At 35.9% G+C, this 11,549-nt stretch overlaps 1 protein-coding gene across 1 annotated transcript in view; it reads left to right on the top strand.

The window, feature by feature from the left end:
* LOC117121716 (calcium-activated chloride channel regulator 2-like) overlaps positions 1-11,096 on the top strand; it is a 15,090-nt gene extending 3,994 nt beyond the window's left edge. Inside the window, exons 2-8 of the mRNA XM_033267000.1 lie at positions 3,292-3,530; positions 5,424-5,560; positions 7,028-7,272; positions 7,635-7,934; positions 8,960-9,053; positions 9,646-9,852; positions 10,189-11,096. Of these exons, the coding sequence (XP_033122891.1) occupies positions 3,292-3,530; positions 5,424-5,560; positions 7,028-7,272; positions 7,635-7,934; positions 8,960-9,053; positions 9,646-9,852; positions 10,189-10,616 (1,650 nt within the window). The 3' untranslated portion in view covers positions 10,617-11,096. The remainder of the gene's footprint in view (positions 1-3,291; positions 3,531-5,423; positions 5,561-7,027; positions 7,273-7,634; positions 7,935-8,959; positions 9,054-9,645; positions 9,853-10,188) is intronic.
* The last annotated feature ends 453 nt before the right edge of the window (positions 11,097-11,549 follow it).

Below are 11,549 nucleotides of genomic sequence, written 5' to 3'. Positions count from 1 at the left end.
CAACAATTTAATTATATAATATCATTCTTGTATTTTATAATTATTCTAACCCTAATAGTGTTTTTCTAATATCACGTAGAATTTCTTGTATTTAACTTGCGGATAACGCTTGAGAACTAACTTAAAGCAAAGGTTGAGCATGCTAGCTAGATTTTAACCAGGCACATCGCTTTTCATGTCTACAATTTAGCACTACCTTACCGTATCATATATCATTTTACTACTTTTAAGATATCCAAATATTCTTAAATTATTAGTCCTATGTATTCAAAAAAATATTTCTACACACTGTCAAATTAAACTTCTCTGCAGTGTACACTTTCATTTTAAAAATAGTTGGTGATAGCAATTGGCTTTTTTTTGTATGATAGACTTATCCACTAATACAAATATTATATATATGTTTCCATTGAACGAAATCGATGGTTAGTATACAAGCAATTTTAAACAACGCAAGAAAAAAAAATAATGGAGGAGGGCAGAGATGCATATAGCTCCATGTCATGGGTTTGTTTCGTTTCTTTTATATTACTCATAGTGTATATGCTTCTGGATATAACTCAATGCTGTTACTAATCATTACGAAATTAATGTGTAAACAATATATTATATACGTTTCCATTGAACGAAATCGATGTTTTGTTACAAGCTATTTTAAACACCGCAAGAATACAATCTACTAAAAAAAACAAACAAAACAAAACAAAACAATGGATTCCAGAGATGCATAGCTCCATGACATATGTTTGTTTCGATTCTTTTATATATTATATTACTCAAAGTGACGTATAATGCTTTTACTAATAACCGAAAGGTCCACTGATTAATCTGAGATAAGATAGTATAATACATACTCCAAGTATCGAAATGCACGCCATCAAGAATGATGATGACATAATTAATGTCGAAATATTGAATCTCGACACGATGGCGTGAATTTCGATACTTGGATATGCATACTATCTTATCTTTTACTAATCATTACAAAATTACAACATTACAGCAATAATATGCTCTACCTTATCTAGGAGTATAGCTTAAGCAAGTGTTATTCCTTTTTGTTGGAAGTTTGCTTTTATTTTACCTACTACCCTAAATGTGGCCCTCCAACAATCCCAATCATTACCGTCCAATATCACTTCTTCCAATTACAGTATTAGTAAAGTCATGGAGCGTATTATAAACAACACTTTATTAGATCACTAATCATCGAATGATCATCATACACTCTCATCAGTTTAGTTATTACCCCATACATTCAACTTTACACGCCTCTTTTACAGAAGCACCTTATACCCTATTCAGACTATCTCGGCAATGAACGTTGTTAAACCTATTGGAGGTGGTGATACCACGATATCACTTGTTTCCTCTGGATTACCTCAGGGGAGCATTCATGGAGTTGGTCTGTTCCTAAGCGTTTTCTTTGTTTCTTTGTTGTTTATGACGATGCCACACTATATTGTAACATCAATACACCATCAAATCCTGCTAAAGTCGCTTCTTCTATTCAACAGGATCTTACCACACTGCAGCTTGTCAAAAACTATTGTGTAAGACATTTGACATCAGTTGTTGATTGTTTTACTTCCAGCCTTTGAAAACCAGACGTGATATTTCTTTTTTGTCCATTATGTTTGGTGATTGTCTAATTTCTTCCTCTGTACTCAAAACTCTCTGCTTCCTCGCAGAGTTCACACAAGGCAAGCCTTTCCTCATTTCATGTCCATCTTACTCTTTCATTGACACTAAAGTCGCTTCTTCTATTCAACAGGATCTTACCACACTGCAGCTTGTCAAAAACTATTGTGTAAGACATTTGACATCAGTTGTTGATTGTTTTACTTGCAGCCTTTGAAAACCAGACGTGATATTTCTTTTTTGTCCATTATGTTTGGTGATTGTCTAATTTCTTCCTCTGTACTCAAAACTCTCTGCTTCATCGCAGAGTTCACACAAGGCAAGCCTTTCCTCATTTCATGTCCATCTTACTCTTTCATTGACAAATTCGGCAGGTTGTGGAATAACCTTCCACAGTCTGTTATTGATTCTACCACTAAACTAAATTTCAAACATTGCTTAAGTGTGACTCGATTTTATGTTAACTGTTTGTCGTGACTTTCTCTCCCCTTACCCACTCTATTTCTCTATCTTTACTTTTCTGCTGAGGAGTAATGTTTCAATGAAACAAAAAATGAGTATAAATCTAACAGACTGCTTATCCCAATAATTTGGTTTAATTAGCTATAATACACAAAATTGACTCAACTGTTCAACTCTTAACTCTTGTTGCAAATTATTATTTAACAATTAACTAGAAGGCAGACACATTAATGTTCTCGTGTTCAACATCTTTGTTTTGGGATTTGGTAATAGCGTCAACAAAAAGGAGAACTCAATCAAACTACGCACTTTTCTGTCACCGAGTCGTATTCTGAGATCTTCCGTATTCATTCCATTGTTTTTGAAATCTTGAATTCTAATATTTAAACAAAAAATATGATTAACATGACAAGAATACATCAAACAAAATATTGAACACTCAATAGTAGTTTTAAGTAAAAGTCTTTAATAATAATAATAATAATAATATTCGAAAAATAGCTCATCTGTGTTGGTATTTGAATGTACTAAAAGTTTAAACTTTTGATCACAACACAAACAAATTTCCTTACCGTAAAATTTTCGACCGTATGCCACGGTCTTCCTCAGCACAATGTCTGGAATGTGACTTGAAGGCTACACCGATTTTGGGCACGTGATCTTACGAGCACGTGACTCCAAAATCTGATCGTAGATCTTTGACAGTTTGTGTCGTCCCCCGTCTCGGTTTAGCATTGGTTTGTTTACACGGATATAAATTGCCTCTTTGACACCTCTTTCAGAGTGTTTTTTGGTTCCTTGTCAAGAATGTTGACCTGTGCCAGGTCCACATGATGTCCAGGTGATTCAATGTGGATATGTTGAGAGATTTCCGATGAAGTTGAACTAGGTCTACGATGTTCCATGAAACGTGTTTTCAGAGTTCTTTCTGATTCTCAAATGTAAGAATCTTACATTTATCGGAAGTAGTTTTGCCTTGGCAAGGGATGTGGTAGATGGCGCCTGTGATGTCTTTCTGTTGGCTCCTGTCCTTTGGTGATACTAACAACTGTCTTAAGGTGCATAATAATAATTGGAAAATGTTTGACTATGCTTATGCTAACTTACAGATGCAATAGGCTTATATAATAGTATGATATTGTATGTAATGTTGACGATAAAATTATAAATCTACCATTTTCTTTACAGGAAATATTCACTGAAGGCTCTTCATTTCTCTTTGAAGCTACTAACCATAGAGTGTACTGGAAGACAATCACAATACTTGTACCCAATTCTTGGACCGATCTCGCTGAGTATAAACCAGCAAAAACAGAAACATTTGACAGAGCAAATATACGCATAGATTGTGGAACATCAAAGGGCCCGTATACACATGTTATTGAAGGATGTGGTAAACAGGGGCAGTACATCAACTTAACACCACAGTACGTGCGGAATAAGAAATATGCTGAAAGTGGCTGGGGGCCTAAAGCTACTTTATTGATGGAACTTTGCTACATTTACTTTAGTACGGTATTACTATTATTACTAACCACCAAGATAAATATAAAACACATAAATACATTGTATGTACAACGTAGAATGAATACACATATTCAAAGAAATATTTCTATATTTATTTATTTATATGTTTGTTTATTTGTTTGTTTGATTGTTTGTTTGTTTATTTATTTAGGTATAAAAGAATATACAAACGGCAGCCAAAGGCTGAAATGAATGAATACAAAACTAGAATATATTAAGAAATGCAAGAATATTAAAAATATTATATACAAAATTGCACTAAGAAAGGACAAAACATTTAAATACATAAGAAAAATCACATAAAAAATATAATAACAATGCTTCCTTTGTCCTTGTTCATAATGAAATTGGAAATATGAGTAGTTCCTGGGAACCCGTGGAATGCACAGTGCAGCACCACAAACGGATATGGTCCTTTTCTCGAATAATTCTCAATGTGAGGATTATTCGAGGAGCCGGGTTTGAACCGTGGTCTTCAGAACAAGAAGCAGGAACAATACATGAGCAGTAATTCCTGGCCCCGACACCTTGACTCAGAAGTACCGGGATGGTGTTCGGCGGGGGATAGTTTTTACCAGTGTTTAGTTAGATTTGTAGTTAAGATAAAAGTTGTGATCCCAGCCCCGAAACTTTGACTCAGAAATACCGGGATGGTGTCCGGCGGGAGATAGTTTCCACCATTTTTATATATATTTAAGTACTTGTACAGTATTTGTCCTACCTTGTAATCCCAGCCCCGAAACCTTGACTCAGAAATACCGGGTTGGTGTCCGGCGTGGGGTAGTTTTTACCATATTATTGTAGTTAAGCTTAACCTTGAGCGGTAATTCCTGGCCCCGAAACCTTGACTCAGAAGTACAGGGTTGGTGTCCGGCGGGGGATAGTTTTCCACCAAAGTTGTTAATATTGTTTATTTTATTGTACTGTGCTGGTTACTTTTTGTTGTTGTTATTGTACTGTGTCTGTCTCTTATACACATCTTTGAATGTTTGCATACGTATTCTTTTTTCCATGAATCGATGAACCAATAGGCATGAAGAACGCACTTCCGTACAGAAATTATGTTTACGACTTCGAACCAAAAACAGCGTTTTTAATTTTATTTAATTGAAAGCAAGTTAGGTCAAGTCTTGTTAGTCCGATCTGTCAACCTATGCCTAGGTAGGTTAGCATCCTTTTGTAGGCCAGAACCCAGTAGTATTTTTTCACATTTCTTCACAGGAGGGGATGGAAGGTTTGTCCGAATCCTATGAACCCCCCCCACCAAACCCCGGATCTTCGCGCCATTGATGTCTGAGATATGCTACAAAAAATTATATAATTTGTTCGGATCTCATATATAAACATATGTTCTTGTTTGTGTTAATAAATGAATTTCAAAAACACTACAGTATTTATTGAGGCCAAGCGCTATTGCTTTATGATAACCTAAATAAGACTACATAAGGCTCTTTTTGAAAGTGTAAAATGCATTTAAACAAAATGAAAAAAGAAATACAATTCTTAAAAACTACCATAAGACTTTAAAGTTCTACTGTTAGGCCTACATTTATGTTAGATATATGTCTGCCTTACATTTATTTTGTACTTTTAGATTTCTAAAACAGTTTACAGCCAAAGCTCAAGGGCCCTGAAAATTTAGGTCTAGAATGTTGTTTGCTCTGCAGCTAAAGGGGGAGAGGGTGGCTCAAATCCGCTAATGTCATGCGTCCTTGAGCCGCACTAGGTAATTTCAAATTCTTGCAGGGTGTTCCCTTAAAGAAACTTCGTCAATGAACTATGCGGTACCTCAGCTCTACCATTGACACTGGAAGTCATGTTGGCATTGTCGAGTTTTCCACGTTTGGCACAGAGCTTGCTCCTCTCACACTTGTGTCTGATGACAGCTCCCGAGATAAACTTATTGCAGCTCTACCTTCATCAGTAAGCGGTAGGACAAGCACTGTCTCTTATACACATCTAGATGTGTATAAGAGACAGTCACAGCAGTACGTATTTGGTCCCAATAGTTTGTAATGACAATTCCATTTTCATAAAGTAACATATCTGATATATTCATTTACAGAACATTCTGTTGAATCTCAGTCAGTTACTTGCCCCATTAAGGCGTACCAGTTGTCAAAATAATGCGCAGGTCGATCCAGCTGAAATAATTTTGTTTCCAGACAACCAATAAGGAACTCTTATTCATGATAGATGTATATGAGAAATGCTATAGTAATGCTATATTGCAAGTGTGAACATTTTTACCCAACCTGCGTTCAAAACCCTGAACCTTCTGCTGTCTTCTATACACACACGCCTCAACCAACTTTGTCACTGGAGCTTGGTTGGGAAATCAAATCTGTTTATGAGCAAACTCACATTTCACTCTTTTGATCATGCTGGGGTAGATCTGGATTCAAATTTAGCGGGGTGGGTCAAACAATTTGCCAAAAAAACCCATCCAAAAAGAGGGTGGGGGAGGGAGGTTCTGGTGGTCCTTCCCCGGGAAAATTTTGATTTCTAGATGGCGGGAAATGAGTTTTCCCGACTTCAAGAGGTGTCTTTTAATGAATAGCAAGTTAGCTTAAATTTCATCATTCTTATTACACTAAATAGGTCTATTAAGTGTGTATACATACAGAAAAAAAAATTGTAATTGCATGCATATTTGTTATTCCACGAATCGATGAACCCGAAAAAGAAAGGAGGATTCTCCTCCGGGAAAATTTTGATTCCATCGCGGGAAATGAGCTTTCCCGGCTAATGAGGTGTTTTTTAATGACTTTTAAGTTCTTCAAAATTCTAGGTTTTTCCTTCTTGAAAACGGGCAGGTAAATTTTCTAATTCTTATTACAGTATACGTCTATTATGTGTGTATACATACAGAAACAACATTTAATGTTTGCATACGTAATCTTTTTTCCATGAATCGATGAACCAATAGGCATGAAGAACGCACTTCCGTACAGAAATTATGTTTACGACTTCGAACCAAAAACAGCGTTTTTAATTTTATTTAATTGAAAGCAAGTTAGGTCAAGTCTTGTTAGTCCGATCTGTCAACCTATGCCTAGGTAGGTTAGCATCCTTTTGTATGCCAGAACCCAGTAGTATTTTTTCACATTTCTTCACAGGAGGGGGTGGAAGGTTCGTCCGAATCCTATGAACCCCCCCACCAAACCCCGGATCTTCGCGCCGTTGATGTCTGAGATATGCTACAAAAAATTATATAATTTGTTCGGATCTCATACATAAACATATGTTCTTGTTTGTGTTAATAAATGAATTTCAAAAACACTACAGTATTTATTGAGGCCAGAAAATTTAGGTCTAGAATGTTGTTTGCTCTGCAGCTAAAGGGGGAGAGGGTGGCTCAAATCCGCTAATGTCATGCGTCCTTGAGCCGCACTAGGTAATTTCAAATTCTTGCAGGGTGTTCCCTTAAAGAAACTTCGTCAAGGAACTATGCGGTACCTCAGCTCTACCATTGACACTGGAAGTTATGTTGGCATTGTCGAGTTTTCCACGTTTGGCACAGAGCTAGCTCCACTCACACTTGTGTCTGATGACAGCTCCCGAGATAAACTTATTGCAGCTCTACCTTCATCAGTAAGCGGTAGGACAAGCATTGGGTCAGGTGTTCTAAAAGGAATAGAGGCAAGTGAAAACGGTCAATGCTTCAGTTGTAAAATATTAATAAGGTTTAGTAGATGATGTTGACATAACATTTCCAGTGGCATACCCAGACGAGGGGCGGGATGCTCATGGTACCGAAGAACCCCCTATTGTTACTTTGGACATTCCAGCATAAAATGCCATGAAACGCCCATTATCTGAACAAAATGTTTTCACAACTTGCTTTTATTGGTCCGATTTTCTTCATTGATCTTTCATTCTTATTATAAATCCACTGTCACAATACTGGAAGTGATTCTCACAACTCTATGCTTTCTTTATTAGGATCAATTTTTAAGGATGATGGGTCTGCCAATATCTTAAAGTGTTCATTTTACTTTTAGGTTCTATCTTCAGATCAGTCGCCGAATGGTGGGTATCTACTTGTCATAAGTGATGGCAAAAACAATGAATGGCCAGACATTAATATCGTTCTAGATGACGTAATAAATTCTGGCATTACCGTTGATACCATAGCATTCACTGACAACGCAGACAACGCGTTATCGGATTTGTCCAGCGTATCTGGAGGAAGTGCTTATTTTTATTCAAGCGCATCCGAAAGTATTACAGGCCTTATTGATTCACTAGCAGCAACGATATCCGACCGTTCGGATGTAACCAACGAATCGTTAGCGATCCTGGTAAGAAATGATTGATGTTAATTAATCTTATAGTTCATTTCCTTTTATATTTTCTTGGTCTATATTTTTAACATTGAAATTCCGGCTCCGAAACTTTGACCCAGAAGTACCGGGATAATGTATTGTTTAGTTAGGTTTGTAGTAGTTAAGATAAAAATTATGATCCCAGCCCCGAAACTTTGACTCAGAAATACCGGGATGGTGTCCGGCGGGGGATAGTTTCTACCAATTTTATCTATTTAAGTAATTGTACAGTATTTGTCCTACCTTGTAATTCCCAGCCCCGAAACCTTGACTCAGAAATACCGGGTTGGTGTCCGGCGTGGGATAGTTTTTACCATATTATTGTAGTTAAGCTTAACCTTGAGCGGTAATTCCTGGCCCCGAAACCTTGACTCAGAAGTACCGGGTTGGTGTCCGGCGGGGGATAGTTTTCCACCAAAGTTGTTACTATTGTTTATTTTATTGTACTGTGCTGGTTACTTTTTGTTGTTGTTGTTATTGTACTGTGTTTTTGCAGGACCATATTGTAAAACAGCGGTTAGATCTCGCCTGAATATATATTATCCTGCCTAAAGATGTTTTAAATGAAATAAAATAAATTAAATAAATAGTCTTTAAAATTGATTAAAGAAATACTTTGAAAAAAAATATTTACATTAGTTATGAAATTACAACTGTTGATATTATTGTATATAGAAGGTCTGTGTTGAGCTGAAAACAAAGAAAAATGGCAGCCATTTTGAAATTTCAAAATGGCAGAGAAGACAATGGACCCTCGCATTTTTGGATTCAGCATAACCAAAATATACAGAAAAAAAAAATACCAAAATAAAATTTCTTTGGGTAATCCTATCTCACAGACACTGTTTTTCGGACATTAGGTTTCTCAATAAATCAACAGATAAACTCAATTATTAGTTTTTTTCCTCAATTACGGTATAAGACGTGTAAATAATTCTGTCTTAGTAGCTTTCCGAAAACCATTAAATTGGTTTGTAATGTTTAAGGATATTTTTATAAAGTATTGTATGAAGGTTTGCATTTCGAAGCAACATAGGCACTTTACGCAAGAAGATTTGGAGCCGTCGACAACGGAAATTCGGGTTAAGCACCCAAGTATTTACTGATGGTCGTCACGCTTCGACGAGCACAGAACCGCCGTCCACCCGTCTTCCCATCCTGTTGCGTAAAGTGCCTACTCACTACTGCTTGTGGCACACCACGTACATAAGTTTTTATAAAACAAAGTTATACCAACAAAAACTAATGCCTGTGATCTGTGCCTTACTAGATGTTTATAGACTATTAGATACTTTAAATGACCAATTTAATGCTACATATGATTGGTTAATTGACTGACTGACTTTTATTGTTTGCTTGTTAAAAAGTATTCTCGTTCATCCATTATCCATTTATCCATCTAATCTTCCATCGATCTATTCCGCTATCTATATATATATATACATATATATAATATATATATAATATAATATATATTAAAATTAACTTTGCTTCAAAGCGCCGTAAACACAATATAAACAAAAAAAAATAAAAATAAATAGTTGAATAATAACTGATTGCAGGTTCGAATTCCGCCAGAACGGTTTTCATACAACTATGCTTGAAACGATTAGGCCTATTATACAACATGGCTTAACCAACTCGGCCAATTCATAATGCTGTACTTATTAATCGATATCTTTGATAGAAGAGGAGATTATTCAAAAACCAGTTGACATGTTTGAACGTTCAGCGTCAGGGGGCGCTGTGCAAGTTGCAAACTACATTGGAGTAACAAAAGATCGTATGCGCCCATCACGGATTGTGGACCTTACTGTTACCAAAGTGTCTTATCAAAACCAAAGTGTGATTTTACAATGGACGGCAGTTGGTGATGATCTTGACAAAGGCACAGGTGAGCGTTTTGCGCATGCGCAGAGATTCTGATTTGGGCTTTAGGCATTGCGAGGTGAAAGATTTTCGTAGGGCCCGCGTTCTAGACTAAGCACATAGGTTACGAAAGTAGTAGGCCTACTGTAAATAACACAGGTTAGACAAAAAAAGTAAAGAACCTTCCCGGCGGGCATTAAACGGACTGATTTTGTCCGCGTCCACTGACACATTCTCCTATTACTGTATATTAGAAAAATCTTATGAAACAGGTATTTGTCATTACAATGGTCGTTGTTAACCAGTTTGCTGCAAATGTCATCCCACGTCTATTAATATTTTTCCAATTTTGTTTAAACAGTATATGAATATGATCTGCGGTTTTCCTCAACGTTTCAAGACATCTTGAGAAACTTTACTAACTCAACCAAAGTGACACCTGAAGACGTCATTAATGGGAATTTGTTGACAATAAAACAACCTGGTCAACTAGAAGAATTTTCAGTTCGACTACCGAAACGCGGAGAGAATGTTTCCTATTTCTTTGCTCTTATTGCAATCGACGAGGCTAACAATACCGGTGGGGTATCGAACATCGTTTCTGCGAATCTAGCATATATACCACCATTTAACATAGACCCTGAGCAACCACGAAATATTCTGGTGTGGACTTTGCTGGCAGTCAGTGGTGTTGGTGCCGTGGTGTTTGTGTTGTTATACATATATGGAATACGTTCTAGACATGGCTTCAATCCTATTTTTTTGTTTGAAGAAAAAACGTGTTGTTAGTCAGTCTAAATCTATCCTCACCAAAAATACACTGCATGATTAAAAGACAAGCATACATGCATGCATACAAGCACGCTTGCTTGTGTATGAAAGATATAAACATGGGCATAAAGAAGACAAACCTAACCTGTATGACATAATATTTTTTACTCTTTATCGCCTTTCGCGATAATCGAGCTGGTTTCATCTTTATCATTACCATTAATGTATAGTGATCATCAATTTCATTATCATCGTTAGTAGTTTTGGTTTCATAAATCTCATCATCGTCATTATTTTATTATCACCATCATTAGTTTCATTAATATGATCACTATTGTCATTATTAATTAGTTTAATTATTCCATCATTATTAGTTTTAGCAAAGATTGAAATATGTTAAATAGACACAATGTAAACATAGGCCTAGGTGTAGAGTCCAGTTAGAAAACGTATATATATTTATATTATATTCATTATGCATGTTATTTAGTAAAATAAATTAAATTTAACATAACATGGAAGAAGCATAGGAAGAAAGAATAGGAAAGAAACTTGGAGCGGCTGAAATATTTACCAAAAAACCCAATAATAATCATTTTGTCATATTGCATTTTTGTGAAAATTTTAGGCACTAATCATCAGAGGTCATGGTGCTGGCAGCCTACAAATGTCATACATTGGACATCGAATCCAATTAACTGCAAACATCTCTTAACCATTAGCAATTCAAAAAAATTTACTTTTTACTACATAAACAACAACTAAAAAATAGATGTCGGATATTAGGTTGAAACGGATTATAGAAGGTTTTAAATATAGCAATGGCAAAGGAATTTTTACAAAAAAATTTATTTTGTAAGTTAGCCCTGTCATTTTGTAGTTTAATTACAAGCGATATTAGTGTTTCCAACGGAATTTGAGCTGGCTTACTGCATGAGGAGTCGTTTATTT

This window comes from Anneissia japonica, unplaced genomic scaffold (genome assembly GCF_011630105.1).
Source record: "Anneissia japonica isolate Jap-2015-1 unplaced genomic scaffold, ASM1163010v1 scaffold287709_len1912824_cov184, whole genome shotgun sequence".
In the NCBI taxonomy this organism is placed as follows: domain Eukaryota; kingdom Metazoa; phylum Echinodermata; class Crinoidea; order Comatulida; family Comatulidae; genus Anneissia; species Anneissia japonica.
Note: the sequence above shows the minus strand (reverse complement) of the source record. Positions and strands in the feature narration are given on the sequence as shown.